This window comes from Balaenoptera musculus, chromosome 9 (assembly GCF_009873245.2).
Source record: "Balaenoptera musculus isolate JJ_BM4_2016_0621 chromosome 9, mBalMus1.pri.v3, whole genome shotgun sequence".
NCBI lineage: Eukaryota > Metazoa > Chordata > Mammalia > Artiodactyla > Balaenopteridae > Balaenoptera > Balaenoptera musculus.
Window position 1 is genome coordinate 65,432,900 of NC_045793.1, and position 27,814 is coordinate 65,460,713.

The 27,814-nt window shown below is 34.1% G+C and overlaps 1 protein-coding gene across 11 annotated transcripts in view; it reads left to right on the forward strand.

Annotated features, from left to right (window-relative positions):
• PHF14 (PHD finger protein 14) overlaps positions 1-27,814 on the forward strand; it is a 199,166-nt gene that overhangs the window by 56,559 nt on the left and 114,793 nt on the right. For 10 of the 11 annotated variants that reach the window (XR_005021223.1, XR_005021221.1, XR_005021222.1 and 7 more), the window contains exons 10-14: positions 89-195; positions 1,343-1,438; positions 3,298-3,401; positions 5,907-6,038; positions 14,710-14,878. Coding sequence is in view for 8 of the 11 variants with exons in the window: in XM_036863497.1 (XP_036719392.1) it covers positions 89-195; positions 1,343-1,438; positions 3,298-3,401; positions 5,907-6,038; positions 14,710-14,878 (608 nt within the window). In the remaining 3 variants the exon portion in view is untranslated. Of the gene's footprint in view, positions 1-88; positions 196-1,342; positions 1,439-3,297; positions 3,402-5,906; positions 6,039-14,709; positions 14,879-27,360; positions 27,408-27,814 lie in introns of all 11 variants that reach the window. The other variant, XM_036863503.1, reaches the window with a different exon arrangement.

Genomic DNA, 27,814 nt, shown 5'->3' on the forward strand with positions numbered 1-27,814 from the left:
ATCCCTATGGCTAGCTTCTTCCTTTGTGTATTTTGTATATCAGCTTTTATTTTCTACTAAAGTGAAATTGGATATTTAATTTAAATAGAGAGAAATATGCGCATGATTCAAATTCAAGAAAATATGGCTGAACAAAAGAATATAAAGGATAAATTAGAGAATGAACAAGAAAAGCTTCATGTGGAATATAATAAGGTAAGTTGGCTATAAAACAAACAACATAATATATTACATCTTATTGATGATTTCTTTTGTGATTTTATAACATTTTTATTTATGTTTTATTTTGAAATTCCTCTGGAGTTTTTACAACTTGCCTACAATTCCGACCCCTCATTATTTTCATTACCATCACTAACACTTACTGAGTACTTTCTATGTGCCAGGCACAATTTTGAGCACTTTTACTTGTATTAACTCATTTAATTCTCATTTCAGCTTTATAATATAGCTTAGGATTACTGCTCCCATTTTCAGAGTAAACTGAGTCCTAAACAGAGGAAGTAATTTGCGCAGGCTCACACAGGTAGTCAAGACACAGAGTTGGAGTTTGAGGCCCAGCAGTCTGACTCCATTCCTTATTCCTAACCACTGTATTGTGGAACTTCTCTTTCTTAGTTGTAGAAAACTTTAAAACCTATTTTGAAATTACTGTTTTTTTCTTGAATTGTTTGTTACTTTTGATTAAAAAAAAAAAAGAAACTCCTAATTTAAATTTCCCTTCTACCCCTTCATTCTAAAGATGAGGAAGATCAAAAAGAAATATATAAAAGCAAGTTGTGACTAAATGTTAGGTAATAAGTAGCACGAGCATATAAAACCAAGATTGACTTATTGATAAATAATATTTTAAGTGATAAAAAAATTTGTGGGAAGTAAATTTCCAATAATCAGCCACACTGTATTGAAAAGAGTACTGGGATTCAATTCAAAAGACCTAAGGATTCTTGCTTGTCTTATGATTTTGGCTAAGTCACGAAAACCTGGTGATGCTTAGTTTTCTCATTGGGAAAATGGTGGGAGTGCATCTTGATAGACTCATAAGGATTAATTAGCAGAATGTTTCTGAAATTATATAGTAAACTACAATAGAATATATAAATGTAGGCATCATTATTATCATTAGTAAAAATGGTAACATAAAACAAAATGCTTACATTTTGTTGGTGCTGCTTAAGTAATTGGAGACCCTCATTTTTCAGTGTATTGTATTTGAATGTGTTAAAAATATATGGACTATAAATATAGATATTTTTGGACATTTATTAATAAATTATTTACATTTTCACATATTTTACTGTGTATTTTAATGGTTTACTAATTTGAATTATTTACATTGTAGCTGTGTGAATCTTTAGAAGAACTACAAAACCTGAATGGAAAACTTCGAAGTGAAGGACAAGGAATATGGGCCTTACTAGGCAGAATCACAGGGCAGGTTAGTTTCTTTCCAATTGCTATCTCTTTCTCTTCTTGCTCTCTATATGATTTCAAAGATCAGAACTCTAATACAACTGTCGCTTCACTAACTAAAGAATTCTGTTTAATCAGGGCCAACTAATCCTCTGGGATAATGATTCCTGCCTGAAGTACATCTAGAGCTTTGGAAGCTGCCTACTGAGAACGTGTAGCTTAATTTGGTTGTTTTAACAGCTATCTTGTTTGCAGATTTTTTCATTTGCTCTAACTGATTGACCTGTCGTTTGTGATGAAGCTAAGATTTGAAGCATGAGTTACTTCTACCATATTCTTCCGCCTCTGATGTAGGGGTTTTAGATTCCTTGCCACATTTCTTCTGTCCTGTTCTTGTGCTATAATTAGTTCTTTTTTTTTTTTTATTTTGGACCGGGGAGTGTGTAAAATTTAAACGGAAAACTGGAGAGATTTATTTTCATGTTGATTTGGTTTTGAACTGTGTAAGAAATGATTTTTGAAACTTTAATGTTAAAGTGTAGTTTTTCTCCTTCAGTAGCTATTATTGTAGTTATGAAAAAAATTAACTTTATCCTTGAACATATTTAGCCTTTTATAGTTCTTGGTATTGAAAAGAAGAATCATTGCCAAATGGATTTCTTTGAATGCTTTTTTTTTGGTACTGTGTACATAATTCTTAAATTAAGAATTCATTTGAATAATTTCAGTTATTTTTTTAAGGATGATGGAGACTCACTGTGGTCCTTTCACTATGAAAATAGTTTTGTTTGTGAAGGAAGGTTTTCAAAGAACAGATATTTTTCATTGTACTTGTTTTAAAGGTTTACAAAGAGTCAAATTCATTAAACAATTTGTGTAGACATATTATTTTAGAAGGTAATGCATACTGATATGTATTGTGCCATGCTGGCTTTGAAGATGCTGCTTTTGTGAACAAGGTGTATGTGGCTTATATTTTATAATGAATAACATAATATAAAAGGTGAGAATGAATAGTCGCATATGGAGAATTGACCTTTTTTTCTATTGTTAGGTTGTTGATGAATTTTTGGAAGATTATGGTGTTTTATATTTTATATTTAGATAAGTTAATATATTGAATGCAAGCCTATTATTAGTTTATTTGGCAAGCTAGCATTATCTTTTGGCTTGGTTTGCAAGTTTGTCTCATAAGAATTTCCTATTTAGTATAAAACATTATCTACTATAAAAGAGCATTTTCATTTATTAAATCACTTGTAACAGAAGCGCATGCATTTCCTTGTGCAAATGTAAAATACACAGCAGAAGTAGAATTCATTTGTACCACTTGCAGGACACTTTTTTCCAGTTGGTTAAACAGATGCCAGCCCACCGGGCCACTGAGAAATGACTTTGATAGATGGTTGCTGTCTAGGAAGCCAGCATACTACTGATTAGTAGAAACCCAAAGAGAATCTACTTCGCTTTGTGGAGAGTTTGGTCCAATAAGATAATTTTTCTAATTAACCTTTGGAGCACCAGTGTAGCTGGGATGTTGAGGAAAATAAACGGCCTCAATATTCTTTTTGTCAAGTGTACTTTTTTTTTTTTAAGTTCTTAAATTCTTGTCCTTGTCTTTCATTTTTAAAGCTAAAGTAGAATTTTAATTTTCATAATGTTTTAGTGGTCCACTGAAAATCGATGAAAGTATGTTATTATAGGCTTCTAGCGGCAGTGACTGAGACAAAAACTCATTTTAGTCCTTTTTGCCAACGTAAAAGCTTGTAAAAGATTTCCCCCTCACAATCCTAGCATATTAGTTGACTTGAGCGGTGCATAGAGGAAAGTTGCTTTATATTTTTTCTTTAAAACAAAATAAACTGCATTTGTTCAAATCAATAGAAGTTGAACATACCGGCAATTTTGCGAGCACCCAAGGAGAGAAAACCAAGTAAAAAAGAAGGAGGCACACAAAAGACATCTACTCTTCCTGCAGTACTTTATAGGCAAGTAATGAAATTATGATAGATTAATATTGTGTATTTTTTTTTTCATTTTTAAAAATATTATTTATTTTTGGCTGCATTGGGTCTTGGCTGCTGCGCGTGGGCCTCTCATTGCGGTGACCTCTCTTGTTGAGGAGCACGGGCTTTAGGTGTGCAGGCTTCAGTAGTTGTGGCACATGGGCTCAGTAGTTTTGGCTCGCAGGCTCTAGAGCGCAGGCTCAGTAGCTGTGGTACACGGGCCTAGCTGCTCCGCGGCATGTGGGGTCCTCCCTGACCAGGGCTTGAACCCATGTCCCCTGCATTGGCAGGCGGGTTCTTAACCACTGCGCCCCCAGGGAAGCCCTTGTGTATTTTTAAACTAATATTTTTTAGTAACGAGATGCTTCAGATATTAGCGAATAAGTTATGTTTATATTGGAATTTAAGTTAAATGCATTTGAAGTTCATTTTATTAAAACCATCAAAGATGCTTTCCAGATTGAATGATGATAGAAGAGATTTTGCTCCTCTTTTAATGACAAGCTAAATCACTCTTTGTATCCTTTAAGTAACTGGGGCTATGTGTGCATATGTTCCATGGAAATGAACTGTCCTCTTTGGGGAATTGGAAAGTGACTTTAAATAATGTAGATGATTATTTTCTTAAATAGTTTAAATGATATGTTAGATAAATGGGCATTTATATTTTATTTTACTTGAATGCGTTTTAGAGGTTTACATGTGTTTTTAGGTAGTGATGGGTATTATAATATAGCTTGAACTACTGCCTTTGCACAGTGGTGGATAATGAAGATAAGTTTTAGATTTGAATCTGTCTACATTTTTTTCTCTCTTGGCTCAGTTGTAATAATTTCATTCTCCCAAATATTTTTGTTCCTGGCTCAGTATTTTACAGTATTCACCATTATAGCAATTTTACATAGTTATTAAGACTTCTTTCCATACTTCAGTAGGTTTGGATCTCACTATTTTTTCCATGTAACTGATGATATTAATTGAGAAAAGTCTAGAAGATGCTAGTATATGTTTGTGTGTGTGTATACGTACACAAATCTATTATTCACGTACACAAGTATATATGCTTATGTAAATTTATAAATATTCTCCCCACAACCTCTTCCTTTCTCAGAAATAGCAGCAATAGCAACAATATCCGTCTCTATAATTACTTTCTCTTCTTGGTTGGAGGCTCTCTCCATAGGTAATAGCAGATAACTTCCTTGAACTGTGGAAGCCCACTAGTGTTTTAGTGTACTTTATGAAGACTAGCACATTCTCAGTCTAGCTTTTCCAAATAAAATTGGTTCATTTGGAACCATCAGGCATATCACTTATGCTCCTGACTTTTTATCACTACAGTTCATTTTTATTTCAGAATATACTTTTAAGTAATTTTCCATTTTTACTCTGAGCCACTTTGAGACCCAGTACTGGTCGTTGTTGTCATTGTTGTATATGTGTGTATGTGATCTTTTTTTCTAGGATTATTTAAAAATTCAAACATCATTGCTGTTTCTGTATATATATGGCTCTTTTAGGTTCTCAACAACTTTTTCCTCAACCTTCACATTCTTAATATAAATATACCCTAGATTTTTAGGTCATGGTGTTTGTGCTCTCAGGAGTAGTTAACTTGTCCTTTTGCACAAGAAAAGTTGGATTTCTTAAGAACAAACAAAAATCTAAAATAACAGTAACAGGGACTTTCCTGGTGGTCCAGTGGTTAAGACTTCGCCTTCCAACACAAGGGGTGTGGGTTCGATCCCTTGTCGGGGAGCGAAGATCCCACATATCTCGTGGCCAAAAAACCAAAACATAAAAAAAAAAAAACAAAAAAAACCTGGAAGCAATATTGTAACAAATTCAATAAAGACTTTAAAAATGGTCCATATAGTAAATAAATAACATAATGTAACATAACAGTAACAACAGTAGTAAAACTTCCCATTCTTTATAATAAATAATCAATTGGTATATTTTTAAGACTCAAAGTCTGATTTTGTAAAGAGACTTATATATGTAGCTTATTTACATGTTGAAGGTTCTTTGAAAGATTTATAATTAATGGTAGAAAATAAACTGAATTTTGTTTGTAAAGTAACTTCCTTTGTAGTTTTAGAGAGGTAGAAAATTGAAAGTTTTTTTGTTTAATAATTTGTTTCTAGAAAAAAATTGGTCTAATGTTAAATGGGTTTTAAAGTGATAATTAAAATTAAGATAAAGACAACGTTAACATAAGTATCTAACATATGCCCTTCTCTGAAAAGTATGACACCAGCAATATTTAAATTTATACTAGATCCAGGCTATTTTTCTACATTCTCAAAAGTATATAGAACTAATAGTTATTGACATTATAAAAAGACATGTTACGAAAAAATATTTGATTTCAATAAAAGAAAAGTTAATATGGTAAAATTTTGAAATTTTAAAAATATGCTATAAGTTAACTGTTCACTATGATGATTATTATTCTAATCCTTTATTTGCTGCCTTTATTCAAAGCTGTGGAATTTGTAAGAAGAACCATGATCAGCATCTTCTTTTATTGTGTGATACCTGTAAACTCCATTACCATCTTGGATGTCTGGACCCTCCTCTTACAAGGATGCCAAGAAAGACCAAAAACAGTTATTGGTAAGTAAAATGGAGAGGATTTAGATGTTAGAACTGCTTTGCTCTTAGTTTCAACAGTGTAAGTGTTATATCATATTGCTTCATATAAAGTTTTCAGTAAGTTTTTAATTGATATTTTTATAATTTTTTCCAATTTTATTGAGATATAATTGACAGTTAAAAATTGTGTAGTTTTAAAAATAAACAAATGGGACCTAATGAAACTTAAAAGCTTTTGCACAGCAAAGGAAACCATAAACAAGATGAAAAGACAACCCTCAGAATGGGAGAAGACATTTGCAAACGAATCAACTGACAAGGGATTAATCCCCAAAATATACAAGCAGCTCATGCAGCTCAATATCTAAAAAACAAACAACCCAATCCAAAAATGGGCAGAAGACCTAAATAGACATTTCTCCAAAGAAGATATACAGATTGCCAACAAACACATGAAAGAATGCTCAACATCATTAATCATTAGAGAAATGCAAATCAAAACTACAATGAGATATCATCACACCGGTCAGAATGGCCATCATCAAAAAATCTACAAACAATAAATGCTGGAGAGGGTGTGGAGAAAAGGGAACCCTCTTGCACTGTTGGTGGGAATGTAAATTGATACAGCCACTATGGAGAACAGTATGGAGGTTCCTTAAAAAACTAAAAATAGAACTATCATATGACCCAGCAATCCCACTACTGGGCATATACCCTGAGAAAACCATAATTCAAAAAGAGTCATGTACCAAAATGTTCATTGCAGCTCTATTTACAATAGCCAGGACATGGAAGCAACCTAAGTGTCCATCATCGGATGAATGGATAAAGAAGATGTGGCACATATATACAATGGAATATTACTCAGCCATAAAAAGAAACGAAATTGAGTTATTTGTAGTGAGGTGGATGGACCTAGAGTCTGTGATACAGAGTGAATTAAGTCAGAAAGAGAAAAACAAATACCGTATGCTAACACATATATATGGAATCTAAGAAAAAAAAATGGTCATGAAGAACCTAGGGGCAAGACGGGAATAAAGACACAGACTTACTAGAGAATGGACGTGAGGATATGGGGGGGGGAGGGTAAGCTGTGACAAAGTGAGAGAGCGGCATGGACATATATACGCTACCAAATGTAAAGTAGATAGCTAGTGGGAAGCAACTGCATAGCACAGGGAGATCAGCTCGGTGCTTTGTGACCACCTAGAGAGGTGGGATAGGGAGGGTGGGAGGGAGAGAGATGCAAGAGGGAAGAGATATGGGGACATACGTATATGTATAGCTGGTTCACCTTGTTATAAAGCAGAAACTGACACACCATTGTAAAGCAATTATACTCCAATAAAGATGTTAAAAAAAAAAATTGTGTAGTTTTAAGGTTTACAACTTAATGATTTGATATATATATGTATACATTATGAAATAATCACCACAATCAAGCTAATTAGCATAGTCATCACCTCACATAGTTACCAGTTTTTTGTGGTGAGAACATTTCAGACATAAATATTTATTATAGCATTATATGAATAAAGATGTAGCAGTTTTTTGATAAATGAATTTTAAGTTAATTGAGGCTATTTTGGTATCGTAGCAATAGTTTCTTAAAGCATGAATTCTGTTTAATGTGTTTATAATTCTCTTGCTTTATTATACATTTTTTTAAATGCTTTAATTTTGTTTTGAAATTGAATGAATTTATCAAGAATTTGCCTCCATATTCATGCTTTTATTTGTAATTTAGTATTTTATTTCTAAATTAGTGTCACCTAAGGCTTTACTTCTGGTACTTGTCATTTGTGCTAGTTGTATATTTAAGTTCAGCCATTCTTTGCAAATCTAGAAACATTTGACATATGTTTCTGAATTATTTTTTTCATTAACTTAGGCATGTTGAATCACTACAGATGTTTGATAAAAGCTTATGATATTTATAAGTTTTATTCTTAATTTTAGTCCAAGGAAGAGACGGATGTTCAAATTCTAATAGATTGATTCCATACAGGAAGAATATAGGCCACGGAAAGCTTTGGAATGAACTTGACTATTCTTATTATACAAACTTTATACAAATTCTAGTTTTAGAAAAGACTGGGCCCCAGATTTTTAAATGGTAATCTATACAAAAAGGTGTGTATTCTTCAAACACATTAAAGCAAGTTTTCTGACCTCATTGTTTTATTTCCTAAACCTACCTCTGTTCATTTTATTAAGAAGCTCACATTCTTTCACCATTTTCACATGATTGCTTTTTCATAGTGTTCTTTTATCAGTTTGTCTTGAGCCAGTCATACTGATCAACTCTTTTTCAAATATAGTGGAATGTATTACTTTTGATACGTGTGTGCTTTTGAAACCAGAATTTAAGAGAAACTTGCTGTCGCTTATTAGAATGCCAGCAGTGTTAATAAACATCCTATGTGGGTTTCTAAATTGAAAGCCAGTTTGGTAGTCTCCAGGGCCAGGGAGCTTTGTCATGATCTTGGAAGTAGAGATATGCATTTCTCTTCTTAAATGAGGTTATTAATTTGTTTAATCCCACTGTGCTTGCAGAGCTTTGTTTTCCAGTGTGTAAGAGTTTCTGGAAGAATATCAGATGAAAGTGCATAGCCTAGGATGTTTTAGTGAAAGCTCCCCCCAGAGAACCTAAACTTCTTAGGGTTCTATGCGTTAGTTGCAATGTTTTAAAGTAAAAGTAGAAGCTAATATTGCAGCAAAGTGAAGTCTTCACTATCTTGTAGCTTCTAGTGATCAAATTTCCTTTAGCCTCTAAAATCAACTTAGCTTTGCTTAGCAATTAATTGGATGTATTACTTTTGGAGTAATTTTTGGAGAATATTTTTTTCTTCAGTGCTCTCAAATGTGGGAGGCAGTTTTTACTTTTTGCTTTTTAACATTTCCAGTTTATTTTTGAAATTATATTAAAGATAATAAATACTAAAAAAAAACTTCACCTCCTACATACTTTACCATTAACTATGCTTTTTAGTTTGTTTAAATCTATTGTATATATATGTTAGAAAAGCTGTGTAATGGTGTGCTACTACATCTTTTCCCCATTTTGTGTATGATAGCTTGAAATTGACCACAGGTAGGAGTATTCCTACCACAGAAATTGGCAAAAGCTACAAATTAGGACTTTTGCCCATATTTACCATCACACCATTGCCTAATTTCTGCTTTAATCTCTACCTTAGTTTTCAGTCTTTTACTTAGGGAAAGAGGTCCTGTTACTGGATCCTTATTTCATGACTAAGCCCTAGTTTGGGGCTTAAATTTCTACAGAGCCCACTGGTATACATTTCTGATGTCACCAGTTTCTGCTTTTGCTGTCTTTATGCTATGCAAGCCTGTGTTAACACCCTTACTGCTATATCCCCCTTATGTTTGCTGCCAGCTAGAGTTACTATGCAGTATGTTGCTTTACTTCTCAAATACCATATTCTGCTCGATAGACTATTCTAAGCAACTGCTATCCAGCTCTTTCTTCCAATATCAACACCGCTTTCCTGAAGATACTAGTTCTAGATCTGGATGCTTTCTATTTGGTCCATTCCACAATAGTTCACAGCGCTATGCTGGACTGAGTTAAGATATGTGACAGGAAAGAAGAGATGGATAAAACTACAGAAGTAATTATTGGCAGAGAATAGGGAACTTGAGTGAGTTCATGTTAGATAGACTGTTCAGTGAAATAGAAGTAGTCTGTTGAGAGGGAAAGGACCTGGGATGATAATGGGGGCTTGAGAAGAGAGGGAATAGTTTGCACCGGGTACTGTGGGAAAAAAATCAGAGATAACTGACTTGCTGAGGCTATATAGCAAGAATGTTCAGTGAATTTGTTTAGTAAGTGTGATTAATTGATTTTTCTCCAGTAATGCTGAGCTGCCCAGGAGGAGGAGAGGGGAAAACCCAAAGACTTCTTAGGTTAGATTAGAGATGGGTAAATCAGATGAAGAAGAATATTAGGTGGGTGAGGCATTTGGCAGGGGGTAGAGGGACTAGTAAAGGTGTAATCTAGGCTCTGTTTTGTTTGTACCTACTCCCAGTGTTTGAAATGTATTTTGTTTCACTTTTAGTTTATGTTATCTTGGTTTGTTTTTTAAAATATATAATTTTGAACACTACCTTACATTCTTTCTAAGACAAGCCTGGTAAGGTATAAATAAATAGTAAGGGTTTGATTCGTTAGAGTAGTTCAAATAGTAAATACTTATTTTAATTTTGGGGTACTAATCTTATGTTTCCACCACCCATCTGATCAGAATTTGTCTTGCATTTTCTAATTATTTAAAGAATATTATGAAGAGTATTACTTGACAGAGAATTGAGTAATATTACTTAAAAAATATTACTCAGCATAATGTCCACAAGGTCCATCCATGAAAAAAACTGTGGTGTGAAATCTTTGAAGACTGAAAGAGGTAATTTGTAAAGGAAAACAAAGTAAATCATAAAGTATTTATAATATTTGGGAAATAGAGTGTTACTAGATTTATTACGTTTAAAAATTCATAAAATCATTTTTTCTTTTATCCTTTTATTCTCTGGATATACTTTTATTTATTCTTTAACGACAAAAAGAAAATATGTAGCACAAACCCTTCTATGAAGAATTTTGCAGGTAGTTTTTCCCCATGTTTGTCTTCATAATTTGTCTTCCCTTTCTCCCATTAACTCTTTTTTTTTTAATTGAGATATAATTGACATTTAACATTTTATTAGTTTTAGGTGTACAACATAATGATTTGATATAGATATATTGTGAAGTAATTACCACAGTAAGTTTAGTTGACATCCATCACCAAACAAATTTTTTTTTCTTGTGATGAGAACTTTTAAGATCTACTTTGTTAGCAACTTTCAAACATACAGTGTAGTAGTATTAACTGTAGTCACCATGCTGTACATTACATCTCAGGACTTATTTATTTTGTAACTGGAAGTCTGTCCCTTTAGACCACCTTTACCCATTTTGCCCACCCCCTCCACTTGCCTCTGGCAACCACCTGTCCATTCTCTGTGAGTTTGTTTTTGTTTTTAATATTTCACATATAAGTGAGATTATACAGTATTTGCCTTTGACTTATCTCATTTAACATAACGTCCTCAAGGTCCATCCATGTTGTTGCAAATGCCAGGATTTTCTTCTTTTTTATGGCTGAATAATACTCTATTGTATATATAGACCACATTTTCTTTATCTGTTTATCTGTTGATGGACACAGGTTGTTTCCATGCCTTGGCTATTGTAAATAATGATGCAGTGAACATGGGAGTGCAGATATCTTTTCAAGATAGTGATTTCATTTGCTTTGGATAAATACCCAGAAGTGGAATTGCTGTCTCATACGATAGTTCCATTTTTAATTTTTTGAGGGATCTCCACATTGCTTTTCAGAGTGGCTGTACCAGTTTACATTCCCAGCAGTGCATGAGGTTTCCCTTTTTTCCATATCCTCAGCAGCACTTGTTATCCCTTGTCTTTTTTATGACAGTCATTCTAACAGGTTTGAGGTGATATCTCATTGTAGTTTTGATTTGTATTTCCCTGATGTAGTTTTCTATAGGCACCTTTGAAGATTTCCCTCTAAAAAGTGGGGAAAGCATGGGAAAAGACTTAGAAATAAGAAAAAAAAAACTATGGTATGAAATCTTTGAAGACCGAAAGAGGTAATTTATAAAGGAAAAAAAAGTAAATCATAAATTATTTATAATATTTGGGAAATAGAGTGTTACTGGATTTATTATGTTTAAAAATTCATAAAATCTTTTTTCTTTTCCTTATGCAAATTAAATATTCTATAGATTAAATTAGTATTCTTCCTTGTTTTAGCATTATACAATAAAAATTATTTTTCTTTAGTAATTAAGATTTTTAAAACCTCCTTAGGTAATTATTCTGAACATAAGTTGTAGTGTAGGGTGCTGGGGATCAAGAAGGTACAGCAAATTGAGGAAAATCTCTTAGTATTTCAGTATGAAGGTAGTGCTTTGTCATAAATTCCTTACCTGAATTTTCATTATTTATACTTTAAAAATCCATTTTTAATTAATGGAATTTTTTGATTACATAAGGTTATCTTTAGTACTATGCATAGGAATTATAGATGTTATAGATTCTCTTCCCTAATAGAATATATTAAGTAAAAATATACAGGATTAAGGTGAGTTTAGCTAAATTCATAGATAATAGCAGCTTAGTGGATTATTTTTTTCTATTTTTTTATTAATTAATTTATTTTTTAGTGGATTACTAAAAGAAGCCAGGTATGTGTTTTGATATTATGAAAGATAATTATGACTTTCCCCCAAATATATGTAATTCCATGGAATTGGACAGGCCATGGCTTTATCCTCAGTTATTATTTTTTAGGATCTTGTGTACCAGTTAATGTAGCAGAGATGCTTTTTCATATCTTAAAGGCTAATTATAAGATGAGGACTATAGGGACTTCCCTGGCGGTCCAGTGGTTAAGACTTCGCCTTCCAATGCAGGGGCGGGTTCGATCCCTGGTCAGGGAGCTAAGATCCCACATGCCTTGAGGCCAAAAAACCAAAACATAAAACAAAAGCAATATTGTAACAAATTCAATAAAGACTTTAGAAATGGTCCATGTCAAAAAAAAACAAAACAAAAAAGATGAGGACTGTAGAGTTTAACAGATTGCTGAAAGAGTTGCAGGTAGTGTTTTCATCTGTGTTGGCTTTTTGTACTGCAGGTATCATGTGGCAGTTGTCTTGAAATAGGAATAGATAAATTTCTGCTTTGGCAGTTACATTTTGTTTAGATTTTTCTGAGTTGTTCAGTGTTTTGTGGTTTTCAGAGCATAACATTTCTATTATCTGAGTGCTCTAAAGCAAGTTTCTTTGTCACCTAAATGTATTACTTTTGGTGGGGGTGAGAATGAGCATGAGAAGTTGGAGAATGTACTGACAAAGGTTATAGTTACAAAATGAGAAACACAGGGGAAACAATGGAAATAATGGAAATGAGATGTCCATTTTCCTGGAAATGAGGTTCTCCTCCATCCGCAGGGCTTGCTATGTTTTGTTATTTATTTGTTTGTTTGTTTTTATTGTAGCGGGCTGTCTTTGTGCTGGGTAACAGCCTGAAGTGTAAACTTATGATTTTCTCATGTCTTTTCTGTCTTGCCTTTCCCTGGGCAAGTGTGGTCATTTAAAATTTTTTCCCATATATGCCTTTTCTTTTGAAGGTCCTAGTCTTTAATGTCTGGTTCCCAAAAGGGGAAAAAGAAAAATGAAGGTGGAGGGTAAAGGGTACCAGTCTTCTAAGTGCTGGAAGTCACTTTAGAACAACGGGTGGGGTTTGCAATAATAGGAGGGGTCACCCACCTCTTTGTCTGCCATCATGTGATGAGAAGCAGCAATCAGTGATCAGAGCACAGATCCCCAATATTTGGAGGACAGGGTTCATTTTGTCCAACCTGGCTCCTAAAAGCTGTGACATGCTGCTGCAGGAACATGTGCACAGCTGTATGCCATGTGGCTTAGGATGGGGGATAGGTAGCTGCTACTGTACTAAGAGCTGAAATTGACCAAAATTAACTGTAATTTACCTGTGCCAGTCTTTCCCTGGAAGTTGCAAGCCTTCAGTAGACTCCAGAGTTCCAAAATAGATAAGTCAGACAGATTCTGCTAATGTAATTGTTGTCTAGGTTGAGATGCAGATTCCTATTGCTTTCTGTTCTGCCATCTTCCCCCCATATTTTTAAAAATTCTACTTTTTAAAATTAATTAATTAACTTATTTATTTTTGGCTGCGTTGGGTCTTCGTTGCTGCGCACGGGCTTTCTCTAGTTGCCGCGAGCGGGGGCTGCTCGTAGTTGCGGTGCGCTGGCTTCTCATTGCGATGGCTTCTCTTGTTTTGGATCACGGGCTTGAGGTGTGCGGGCTTCGGTAGTTGTGGCACACGGGCTCGGTGGCTGTGGCTTGCAGGCTCAGTAGTTGTAGCGCACAGGCCTAGCTGCTCTGTGGCATGTGGGATCTTCCCTGACCAGGGCTCGAACCCTTGTCCCCTGCATTGGCAGGCGGGTTCTTAACCACTGTGCCACCAGGGCAGCCCTAAAAATGCTACTTTAATACATTCTTTTCATAAATAAATTTATATTTTTTCTTTTATACGTAGTATAGGCCAACACCAAAATGATCCATTTATTTTTGTTCAGCACTTCTTAGAGTCTGTTTTTACAGAACTTCCTTCGTTGGTATATTCAGCACAGCTTGCCGTTAATTAAGATTCAAGGATATTATAGCTGTGACAAGACGTAGAGTCAGGGTCAATGAATGACTTTGATTTTCTGGTGTCTCAGTGTATGTCGCTTAAGGAAAAATCATGATTTCCTAATGGAAACTATCTTTTTAATCAGAACTGGGCCTCTTATGTTGGTTCACTTAAACATGTGGCAGTATTACATGTGTTTTTATTATACTTATTAGGGATACATGGAATTGCTTGATGCATTATACTTACTGTTGTTTCTCTTACAGGAATGTATGTGCTTTTCTGTATGTATAGTCGTTGTATACCCTATGGTCACATGTTCCTGTGCATATCTTCATATATTCTAAACATATACCTGAATTTTGTATTTATAGAAAACATAGCTAATGCTGGAAGGTAAAAATAAATGTATGAACTTATATTTTTTTCTTTATGTAGGCAGTGTTCAGAATGTGACCAGGCAGGGAGCAGTGACATGGAAGCAGACATGGCCATGGAAACCTTACCAGATGGGACCAAACGATCAAGGAGGCAGATTAAGGAACCAGTGAAATTTGTTCCACAGGATATGCCTCCAGAACCCAAGAAGATTCCAATAAGAAACACGGTAATTATTCCCTAGGTATCATAACCATTACAAAATTCTGAGGTCAAAATTTAAGGGGTGAGAAAGACAAAGGGTAAACATATACTCAGTAGCCAATGAAAGAAACATGTGTATTGCTATTGGTTATTCTTAAAAGTTTATTTTATATTATGAAATATACCAATCATACATGAGAATGTACAGTTTTTATATTCAACATAAAGCATAATAATAATGAAGGCCCATTGTGTTCACAAACCCACTTCAAAAACAGAATATTACCAAAGCCTTTGAAGTCACCTTTGAATTCCTCAGTACTCACTTCACCATCCATCTAGCCCAGAGGTCACCTCGTTTCTCAACTTTGTACTTCTCATTCATTCCTTTTTTAATACGTATTGATATGTATGTATATATGTATTCATAAATAATACATAGTTTTTCAGGGTTTGAACTTTGTATAAATGGAGTCAGACTTTTTTCCTGTTATTTGATACTTTGACCAACATTATCTTGATTTGATTCACACACGCTGATCTGTGTAATTGTCGTTCATTTGTTTTCACTAGTATGTAGTTTTTTATTGAAACAATAGATCATAATTAATTTATCTTTTATATAGTTTGGCAGTTTTGTTGTTTCCATCTTTTTACTTTTATAAACAACTCATTTTTAAATATCTCTCTAAATGTCTCCTGCAGCATGGTAACAGGGAGATAGGGTATATAGCAAGGCATGGATTTGCTTAGTTATAGGATATCTGCATCTTCAGTTTTGCTAGGTAATTCCAATATTCTCCAAACCAGTTTACACTTATACCAGTAATGAATAAGTGGTATAAGTTTTGCTCCCAAACATATTTTGTCCAATGTTTTAATGCTTTCCAGTGTGATCCATGTGAAATAGTACATGGACATTTTATTTTGCATTTCCCTCAACACTTAGATGACTTAGAGCATGTATTTGTATATTTTTGGTCAGTTGTATTTCCTCTTCTAGGATATGTGTGTGCAAGTCTTATTCAGCTTTTCTATCAGGTTGTTAGCCTATTTCTCATTGAAAATTCTTTGAGGTCAGAGTTATTACCAGGTGCCTGGGAGCTCTACCAACCTAAGACCATTTTAAATAAAAGTTTGGCATGTGTGTCTCTTCCATTACATGAGTAGTGTTAATTTCTACTCCAAACCTATGAGGGGTGGCTTGCAGTTATGAATTCTTAGGGGAGACATTTTTCACCTTCTTACCTTGAGCCAAGGCAGGCGCATTTAAAAAATCTGCCTTCCCCTGAGGGAGATGTAAATATGTTTTTAGGGTTAGTTATCATCATTCATTTGTTTTATCTGTTTGGTTTTAGAGAGTCTTAATTTTTTTCTCCTTAAACTAACAGTTTTCTCAAAAGTTTTTTTTAATCTGTAGTAACCGTCTATATTACAATAAAATCACTTAAAAGATTTTGTTTAAGAGAAGTCACTTAGATTATTTCATTCAGTTTTGTGTTATGGACTCATTTGAAATCAATGAGGCAAATCTGGGAATTTTTATCTTTTAGATAATTGAAGTAGTTAATTTTGAGTGCTCTAAATTGATCAACTTGAAAGTTTTATCTATAACTTCCACTAGTTTAAAACACTTTTTAGACTTCACAAATATATTTTGTTTACAGATGAACTAGAGAGAATTTTCCTTCTTTAAATAAGCCTGTTTGTTTCTATTTCTAAAATATTTTCTATAACTGTTTGTTGCTATTATCTGCAGCTATTCTTAAAATCTTAGAGAAAAACTTATTACTTCTTCTTATGTCTAGGTCTGCAAAATTATCCTCTTATGAAACATTTTTTCTAGTTTCTTTATTGTTTAAAGAAATCCTTAGAAACAGTATTATCATTTTTAACTTTGGAGTTGTCACATAGAGGGGAATTTTGTACATATTATAGTGATATTTATGTGCCCATAGTTTAGTATTACTTAAGATAAATGAGGATTCTGGGTTTTTTTTTTTTTCTAACTTACCTGTCTGCTTTTCCAGCCTAGAATTACAAGGAAGCTTTTAAATTTTCTAATTTAGTCCAATTCCTCTCATCTTATTCTTTGTCTCTAGTTTTCTTGTGTTAAAGTTTTAGTCTTCTTGTAGATGTTGGTAGGTAAAAGTTGAGAAAGGATTCTATGCCCAGTAATTTTAGGAAATATAGTATGGTTATTTTTTCTTTGGGGGGAATTCAAATGCATATTGAAGCTTTGAGAAATACTAATGTTTAGAAAAATGATTACTTTTCCTTATTTATCCTTTTTCCTAACTTATTTTATCAAAGAGCACTTTTTTTCAAGACAATATTTTATTGTGGCATAGAGCACCATGAGGTACCATCTTTGGAAATGGTATTCTAGAAGCCACAGATTCCTTGCATCAGGATCACCTGGGGTGTTTGTTGAAGTGTAGACTTTGGATTCATCCTAGAGCTAATGAATTAGAATTAGGGGGTTGGGCTAAGCAGATATCTTAGGTGTTAGTCTTATGCAGACTAAAGTCTGAAAGTAACTCTCTGGATAACATTTATGATTATCACTCTTACTCTTTTCATTCTTCTCTGCCTTTGCTCCATCAGTCTATACAGCAGTTCAGAAAACTTGTGATGAGCATATTGAGTCGGTCAGGTAACAGATCGAGGAACTTAAGAATTGAGAGATGTAGAAGAGAATGATCAGTCTCTTGATCTTGATCTTGGCTGAGTTTCTGTTGTTACCTTAATTTTTTTTTTTTATTAAATTTCTTTATTTATTTATTTTTTGTTTTGGCTGCATTGGGTCTTCGTTGCTGCCCGCGGGCTTTCTCTAGTTGCAGTGAGCGGGGGCTACTCTTCGTTGCAGTGCACAGGCTTCTCATTGCGGTGCCTTCTCTTGTTGCAGAGCACAGGCTCTAGGCGCGCGGGCTTCAGTAATTGTGGCTCGCAGGCTCCAGAGCGCAGGCTCAGTATTTGTGGCTCACGGGCTTAGTTGCTCCGTGGCATGTGGGATCTTCCCGGACCAGGGCTCGAACCCGTGTCCCCTGCATTGGCAGGTGGATTCTTAACCACTGCACCACCAGGAAGGTCCCTACCTTAATTTTTTATCGGTCATTTTTGTTTGAGTTGTATTAACATTTTAAAGTTTCTTTTCTTAGCACTCTGTTAATTATGGGAATTCAAGTATATTACTGCCTAATAATAATTTGTCTAACCAAGTACCTTTCACAATAAATAACTGATTTATCTCTCCCTTTGTTTAATTTTTCAATTGTTGTTCCTAGTATCTTCCTACTTACACCTCTTATTTTAGTACATATGTTGCATTTTGGGATATTCCATCCTTAAATTCTTTCTAATAGTATTTTTGCTTTTGTTAGTTTTTGTTTTTCCTGCCATTATTCATCAAAATATAGTTCATTTCACAGTAGTCATAGTATTCTATTAGAATTTTGAAGAAAATTTTACCCTTGTGGCATAGGGGATTCATGACAGAACTTAAACTTCAGTTTCTCATTTCAAAGTAATATCTCACTCATTAAAACTGTTGAAATGATCATCTCTTCTAAAACTTTCCATTTCTGTTAAGTTTGTTATGTTCCCTTGGGTTATAGTGATAGCACAGTTTTTAGAAAAGTAGTTTGGGGTTATTTCATGCTAGTAAAAATGATTTCATCTTGTTTCGGAAATCCATCTTGTGCGATATGTGAATTGATATTCTGTTAGAATAATTTTATTTTTAAAAATTCAGACTTTACAGTATAATTAAGTATATATAGCTCTTTAATCTGTTTTTTTGAAGTCTGTCTCTGTGGAATTGTCCAAGAATCATCAAAAACAAAAAATGATCAGAGCTACTGTAGACTGAAGTTCCATTTTTATTGAATATCTTTTCTTACCATCTGTTATTACTTTCTCTCCTTTTATACTTTATATCTTTATGTTTAAAAATAACATCATGGTGGTAGTAAGGGAGTGAAAGAGAGAAGGAAGGGATTCACGTGTTGGAATATTTGAGTAAATCCTGGTATATTACTACTATTAATTTAACATCTTTTTAAATCCATACTGCTAATAAATCCAACCATTTTATTATTCTGTATTTCTTCCTATTATTTGACCTTTGTGTATTTTACTTCATTACATTTTTCAAAGGTAGGTAAGTCAGAAGTGGATGTGGGGAATTAGTTTACTTTTATATAAGATGGTTTAATAATAATAATACCTAACATTTGCTGAAGATTGATCATATACCAGATACTGTAGTAATCCTCCACCCTACTCCCTCTTTAAAAAAATAAGTTACTTTTAACTATCATAACTCCTGTATTACTCAAAGTGAAACTGAGGCACAGAAACCTTAAGTAATTTACCTGTGATCTTACAGATAGTAAGAGGAATAGGAATTGAACCCAGACAGCCTGAATTAAGAACTAGTGTCTTTTCTGAGGTCTGTAGAAGAGCATTTAGTTGAGGTACAAATGGAGTAGTTATAAAAACATTTGATCATTAGATAGCATAGTTGGGAATGTGATGTTCTAATCTGATACCAAAATGGTCATGTGTCGTTCCATAGCATAGTGTTATCTGTGGGAAGCCAGGCATATATCCACTTACTAACTCATGTAACTGAGTTCATTCACATTAAATATTACATTTAACACTCCTTTTCTTTGTACTTTCATTTAGGTGTGAACAATTTTCCTTTTCAAGCTTGTGCAAGCGCATTGGCATTAATCTTGTCAATTACAGTGTAATAGTGTAGAAGTTAATAAAATGTTTGAAGGTTATTTTACCCCAAGGAAATTGGTATTTAAAAAGATCAAACAAAAAGAAAAGAAAAAAATTAGAAGGAGCAAATCAATAAGTACACTGAGAGCATGTGTATGTATGAACTGCCAGTATATGTTTGTTTTGCTGTTCTCTATTTTGGTTTGCTTTTTTCCCCACCAAATTGAGTACTATGAAACCTGCTGTGGGAAAAATGGTGTATGCTCTGCATTGAGAGTGAAGTTGGAGAAGTACATAGTGGTTTTCTTTACTATTTTTTTTCTTTCCTAACTAGTCTCTCCAAATCTACCTAAAACATTTGGCTTACCGCATCTCAGGTGTTTTTGATTAAGCAACAAATACCTTGATTGTTTCACTTGGTTTGATCAGTGTTAAGAGAGATGAGCCCATAGACTCAGTCTCCGTGCTCCAGTGCCGCTTTTGTGCCAAACAAGGCTGCTATTAGAAAAATGGCATCCACTTTTTCCTGCTGACAGGCAGTTGCCATTTATCATGGCCAAAGTGTGCAACGGGAGTAGAACACTTTGTTAAACCTTACTATATTTTTATTATTTGGATACTGAGGAAAGTCATTTTTTATTTCATTCTACTCTGATTTCCCTAATAAGGATTTATAGAAATCTGAAGGAATACAGCATATTTTGAGACAGTTGATTTAATAAGATATAGATGCTTTTCAAAGTGAATAGTCTCGGTGTTACTTTTTTCGCCTAGATTATTTTTACCCAAAGATCATAAAAAGATTAGCCAGAAAAGTTGTTTGAAAAAAATTATAGCACTAAAGATTCAGTGTTTTTTAAAAATGGGTTAAAAGAGCTATTTATCTGTATAAGAATGAAAATAGTATACTTTCAGAAAATACCCTTCTTAAACAAACATGGAGATTCTCTGTTTCATATTTTAATGTTATCATATTTAATTGTTAGTTATCAATGTTTTTGAAATTTATCATTCTGAATGTTAGAATTATTTTTAAATTAAGTTTTAACTATAAAAGTAATATGTGAATACTTTTTGTTCTAAGAAATTAAAAATAGAATTAAAGTCTTCTTTAACTTTTCTCCCAACATTCCCCTTCTCCAACCCAATTCACATGCCTTGAATCTATCTTTATTATGAGGGCACATATTTTGAACTTTGATTATCTGACATTTCTATAGGTATATCTGTCAAAAAAATAAGAAAAAAATTGAAGAATGAGCCATATGGAAAAGTAGTATGGAGATAGTTCAAAAAACATAGAAATATTCAAGTATTAATAAATAAAAGAGGAACGATCTGGTTTTAGAAAATTCTTCACGTGTTGTTTCCTGCTCCAGAGATAAGACTTTGTAACATCTTCTTAGATTGGCTCACAAATATCCCATCTCCAGTATTTAAGCATCTCAGTAGCCATTATTCTCTTTTATTACTGGGTACAAATAGGAGGACTAAGTCTAAAGAAGAAAAAGGGTTGAAAAGCGTATTTCTATTTAACCTTTACCTGTTATTTACTGTGTATTTTATATTTATTCAATTGTCATAGCTACCCTATGAAGCAGTAACTAATATCATTGCCATTTACAAATGAGAAACTGAGGCAGAGAGTTTAAGTAACCTATCTAATAAGGACATACAGCTTCAAAGTGGTAGAGACAGGAATCAAATTTAGCTAGCTCCTGAGCCCATACTTTAACTACTTTATTAGGCTGCCTTTCTAGACAAGATTACTGGTAGTTGTTCCTGGTATTTCTTGGGCTAGAGTCACAGTATCTTCATGCTTCCAGCAGCTTAGTGACTAAGGGTTTGGTCAGGAAAATGGAAGTCACTCTATGGAGAATTATGGCCTTATACTATGGTTGGCATAGTATATGAGGGCGTGGATATCAAGAAAGCTGTCACCATAGGTCTGAGAAGGTCTGCTGAACATCAGAGAAACTGTCAATGAAATATCTATCCTGAAGCACCAAGCAGGTGGTAGGAGCTGACATTAGGTCAGAGAACTTGACGGTGAAGACCTCAGCCTGAACATCACTGGTGAGTGGGTAGAAAAGTGAGAGTTTGTGGGGAAGTCTGCAAAGTCTGACAGGACTGTGAAGTGGGAGCTGATGGAAAGGTCAGCAAGGCTACAGCATCTGAAAAAGCCAAGCATCCGACTCCCATGACCTCCTGATAAAAAATGGCCTCCACTTTACGTATCTGCTTCAAATATGAGGTTACGGACATGGAACTCTCCAGGGAAGGGGGACTGTGGGGAATGTGGTTTCCACCCTTAGACAGAGTAAGCAAGGGTGGTGGTGGTGGTGGTGTGTGCCAGATTGACCACAGACAATCTAGCATAGTAACCAACTGCAGCTTAAAAAGTGCTTAATGTAGTGCTTACTCGGCACACGGTGGGTGCCCTAACAAGCAACATTTCCAGACTCCTTTCCCTACCCCCACTCCTGCCCCCTTTTCTTTCCTCTTAGAGGACTGTGATACCGTCGTCTTCATCCATATTCTCCCAGCTCTGAGCCTTCTGCAAGGCAAGCATGAAGTTCTTATAAAACGGTTATGTGAATCACTGACAGCATAAATACAGACAGTGACCTGAAGAGTTATAAAATACCAAGAGGATAACCTCAGTGTAGGCCAAAGAGGGTGAACGTGGGCTTTTTACAGGCTTAGCAGTATTTAAAAGAGACAGAGAGAAGTTTAACTCCTTCCCTAGCTTGCTGAATATCCAGTGGAGCCCTCACAGTGTTTGCCGTTGATTTACAGGTGAGTCACAAGTTTTTTCTCACCCTTGTATTTCTTTTCCTTTCTTTTTTTAGTTAATTAAAAGGAAGCATGAGAGAAGTAGAGAATCTTAAAAGATAAAGGTTCTTGTGATAGATGTCAGCATTGTTAACCCAATGACTCTCTTCCTCTGTTCCTCTTATTTATAAAAGCTACACAAATCAATATAGGGCTTTTCTCATTAGAGATTTTGACAAAGAGAGCCCCTTTTATTTTGATTACATTAAGCAATTCTTTCTTCCAGAATTCCTACAATTTATACCATCCATTGCCAGTGTATATTTCAGAAGTCGGCTTTGATGTAATTTATTTATTTTTTAGTGGCTGAGCCTATGCTTTGGATCCATATATTCAGTATAAATGGTATATTACCACTTTATAAAATAATAACTGTCATATGTCTAATTATACATTCTGGAGAAAGCTAGCAGTTTTCTCTAATAGTTTTAACTTCTGCATTAGCCAATAATAATAATTGGGGATAATTTTTAAATATAGTTTTCATTTATTGTAGGAATGAAAATGTTTTGTTTTGGGAACTGGGATCTCATTTATCATAATATAATTCAGCTTCTTTTGCTCTGGGAGAATTGCTTTACTTCTCCTGCATGAAAGCCTTTTTATAGGTATTAGTTTTATATACCTAGCCCACCTTTAAATGTAAAATGACCATACTTCATATATAGTGTTTTCCTTTGATTCCTATATTAGATAAAATATTTTTTCTTGAACTTCTTAAAATGTTATGTGGTTCTAATCTTTCAACTATGAATTTTTATTATAGTACTTTTTTTCTACTAGTTTAAAATAGTATCTTTTTCCTTCCACTTTTCCAGTTTGTGTCTCTGGCATCAAGCCAGAAGAACTTGTAATACCACTGACCTTGCTGTTCTAGTGATACGTGTTGCATTCACTGTCTAGTATCACGCAGTCTGTTTTATGATGTTATAGTATTCTAGTTTTAAGACTTAATTGCTTTGTTTTTTACACCTTTACGGATCTCAGTAATTCTGTAGTTATTTCATCTCCCCTGATTCTGCTAATTTTCAGCTTTATCTCACATCACTTAGAGGGTAGATAGTGACTTGTAATGCATACAACACAATTCTCAGCCTCAGTGGTTTGATCTTTATTTTGTCCTCTTGGGTAAACCTTCAGAGTCCAGTGAAGGGAAGACAGTACTTTAAGATGAACTTCTGTTTATAATGTATAGAAGCATGAATTGATGTTATATTTTCTTTACAATTGTCAAAATTGTAGGTAATTATCTTTTGTGTGAGTGCTTTATATTTATTCCTGCGTTTAATAGTTAAGCAGTAAAAGTTGCCTGCATGGGAATCCACGTCTTTCCATACTCTCTGGTCTTTGTGACTCCATGTCCTACTCTTGAACCATGGATCAGGTTAATTTTTTCAATATACATCTATTGAGCAAGTAACGAGGTAAGGCACTGGGCAGTAGATGCTGAATAGAACACTAAAATGAAGACATGGTCTATGTCCTCAAAGAACTATGGTGATAGAAAGTTGACCCTCAAATAATGTAATATAAACTAGAAGGTAGAGTGTCCATATGAGAGGTACATTAAATTACCCTAGAGGTAACATAACTGAAATGGAAGAGGAAAGACAGAAGATTGAGGTGAGCAACAAAGCTACAAGTTGACTATTAATACTAGTAGGAAAGTATTCTACTGGCTGAGAAAGTCTTTATTTTCCACTGCCCCAAACCTTTGTATTAAGAAGTTGAAATTTTTAAAGTAACAGCAAGCTGAACACTTGTAAAAGCATTGGAGCCTTTAGCATAAAATTTAGTGTAAAAATTTTGAACCACATTTAGATATCATCTAACACCCGTATTTGTCTTTCTTACAATATATTTTTATGATAGGCATCTTGATGGCTGGCAACAGCTTCTTGCATTAGTAACTTGGCAAAATTTTAAAGAAGTTTATTGGATCAAATCTTAATAACTTAGTGTTAGTACAGATTCACTTATCAGTTAAGGTTATTGATGATTAATGACTTAGAGCACCTTCAGCAAAAAGTCACTTAATATTTCATTCAGTTTTTTCAGATAAATAGGTGTGAACATTTTTTTAGGATAGCTCATTTCTCTTTAAATTTTTCCTGTGTTAAGGAAATTTTGATCATTAGTATATTGATTGATTGAAGTGTTTTTTTTTAACTTAAATAACTTTCTCATATTTATTTAATTAGAAATATATATGGATATGACTTCTAATTATGCTTGAGAAAATAATCAACCATTTAAAATGTAATGGTATTTTCCTCTCTAGGACAGTTTTTTTGTCTCATTATTCCCTGTAAAAGATAAATGGTACAAAATCAGATTCTTGAGTGTTTTAGACAGCATCAAACCCTGTAAGATAGCCTCGTGTGTGGTGGAAAGTACCTGGACTAGCACATGATAAATTAGAATTCTGGTCCATACTCTGGCAATAACCCTGTATGTGGCCTTGGGTAAGTAATTTAACTTACCCTGTTTGTGCTCAATATCCTCATTTATAAAATAAATTAGATGATCTGCAATCTTTTCTAGAACCAAAAGTCTCTTTCTGAATTTCACAATTGTATTCATTTTTTATCCCTAAGACTGTTTATGGGAGGGTTAAAATATACACATCGACGTTCGAATAATCCGGAAACGGTAATACTTTGTAATTATACTATACTTCAGGGTTTTAATTTATTTATGTATGTATTTATTTATTTTATCATTTTAATCATTTTAATTGTACAATTCAGAGGCATTATGTACGTTCACAGGGTTGTGCAACCATCACCACCATCCACTTCCAGAACTTTTTCATCATGCCAAACAGAAGCTCCATACCCATTAAACGATAATTCCCTATTCCTTCTTATGCCCAGCCTCTTGCAACCACCATTCTACTTTCTATCTGTGTCAGTTTGCCTTTTCTGCATAACTCATGTAAGTGACTGGCTTATTTCACTTAGCATAATATCCTCAAGCTTCATCCATGTTGTAGCATGTGTCAGGATTTCATTCCTTTTTAAGGCTGAATTATATTTCTTTGTATGTCTATACCACATTTTGTTTGTCCATTCATCTGTTGGTGAACACTTGGGTTGCTTCCACCTCTTGACTTTTGTCAGTAATGCTGCTATAAGCATGGCGTATACAAACACCTGTTTGAGTTCCTGCTTTCAGTTCTTTTGGCTATATACATAAGAGTATAATTGCTGGATCATATGGTAATTCTATGTTATACTCTTTGAGTGACCACCAAACTGTTTTCCACAGCAGCTACACCATTTTACATTTTCACCAGCACTACACAAGGGTTCTAATTTCTCCATATTCTTGCCAACACTTTTTTTTTTAAATTTTCATTTGTTGATAATAGGCATCCTAATGGGTGTGATGTTGTATCTCTTAGTTTTGGTTTGCATTTCGCTAATGACTAATAATGTTGAGCATCTTTTCATGTGTTTATTGGCCATTTGTATTCAAGTCCTTTCCCATTTTTTGATATAGTAGTTTGTCTTGCCATTCTTGTGGAAAATCTGTTACAAATGTGAGGTTTAGGGGCTTCCCTGGCAGTCCAGTGGTTTAAGACTCCGCGCTTCCACCGTGGGGGGTGTGGGTTCGGTCCCTGGTTGGGGAACTAAGATCCTGCATGCAGCGTGAAATGGTAATACTTTGTGATTTTATTTTACTTTACTTTAGGGTTTTTAGTTTTGTTTTATTTTTAAAGATCACATTGGTTGGTAACCTTTATTTTTTCCCTTTTTGGCAGTTACCTTTGTTGTAATCATTGTCTTCTGAAAAAATCGTATGAATGATTACAAGAAACACTTGTGATCAAGTGGGCCACCAGATGTATATACTGCAGGGCGACGTATTTTCAAGATTTTATTTTTTTGAAATTTTCCTTTTGCTTCATTTACAAATGACATTTGATTGGCTTAGCCAATTTTCTTCATGATAGAAACTTCCCGAAGATAAAATATTGTTTAAGAATAACAGAGCCATGCTCTCTGAACACTTTATGAACTTTTAAACAATAGCACACTTTTTACCCTATTACTGGTCTAAGGCTGGGTAGGCAGGAGTGAGGCAGATTCTGAAGGAAAGGATACAGTCAGACTGTCTCACTAATTAAATTTTGAGGATCCTCATTCATTCAGTTTATTTTTAAAGAAAGGAATGAATAGTTTTAAAAATAAACCATTTGCCCTTCATTGTATTTTCAATTTGTTTAGTTTCTTTGAATCTAAGACTGAGTCTTCTCATAGCCTTCAACTACCTTGTAAAATATCTCTGATAGACAGTTTTCCATATGGTCAGACATGTCAGATAATTTCTTAGATATTTTCTCTGAGCCGTCTCTCCTCCAGCTCTAATGTGAATTGGTTTTTTATGTTATCCTTGAACTTTATTTCAGCATCAACCTGGGAATTCCTTTTAACCTTTGGTAGGTGGAATTTCCTGTTGCTTGCATTTCAGTTTCTTTTTTCATTAGTCCCTTATCTTGACGGGGCAATGCGTTCAGTGACTTACTGAGTAAAGATTAATGAGAGGTAAATCTTTTGAGATGTTACGTGTCTAAAAATTTTTTAATTTCTTATATTTTATTAGTTATTTGGCTGTGTATAAAATACTACATATTTTTTTTAAAGCATCACTTGACTGACTCCTGGCTTCCAGTATTGCTTTCTGCATTCTAACTTTTTTTTCCCCTTCTCTTGAAACTCTTAGGATTTTCTCTTTCTGAGTTAGGATGAGTATGTACTTTCACTGTTTCTTTTAATAGCAGATATTCTTATTTCATGATTGCAAAGACTTCTTTTATATCTTTATGAATATTAATTATATTGTCAAAATTTTTTCTGTATCGTGCATTGTCTGTGTTTGCTGTGGTTTCATTATTTCTATTCATGTTCATCTCTTTCATGTTGATGCTTTCAGATGCCTAAGGATCTTTGGATGTCCACTCCTATTTTGTTCTAAAAAAGGTAATTAAGTTTGTGTAGGACTGATAAACCCATTGTTTTCCCTGTAGGGTGATTTTATGATCAGGGGGCTTTTTCTTTGGGAACCTCCTTAATGTCAGGATCTGTAGGTTTTTTCCACAATAATTCAGTAGAAGTATTCTCTCATCTCCTAACTGATAGGTATAATTTTGACTGTCAGAGTCCTGGACAGGTGAGGAGAAAGGGGCTAAAGGTCTCATGGTTTAGGAAGCAGAATTGCATTTAAGCTTCCTGGTTTCTGTTTGCTGCCTCATTGCTCCCTTCTCTGTGCCTGATAAACCCTTGTACAGAGTCTGTCTAGTTCTTTTTCTCCAGAGGATATGCCTCCTGTGTCCTATGGGAGAGGGGTAATCTCTTGACTGCATAGGGAGGGAGTGAAATCCTTACAC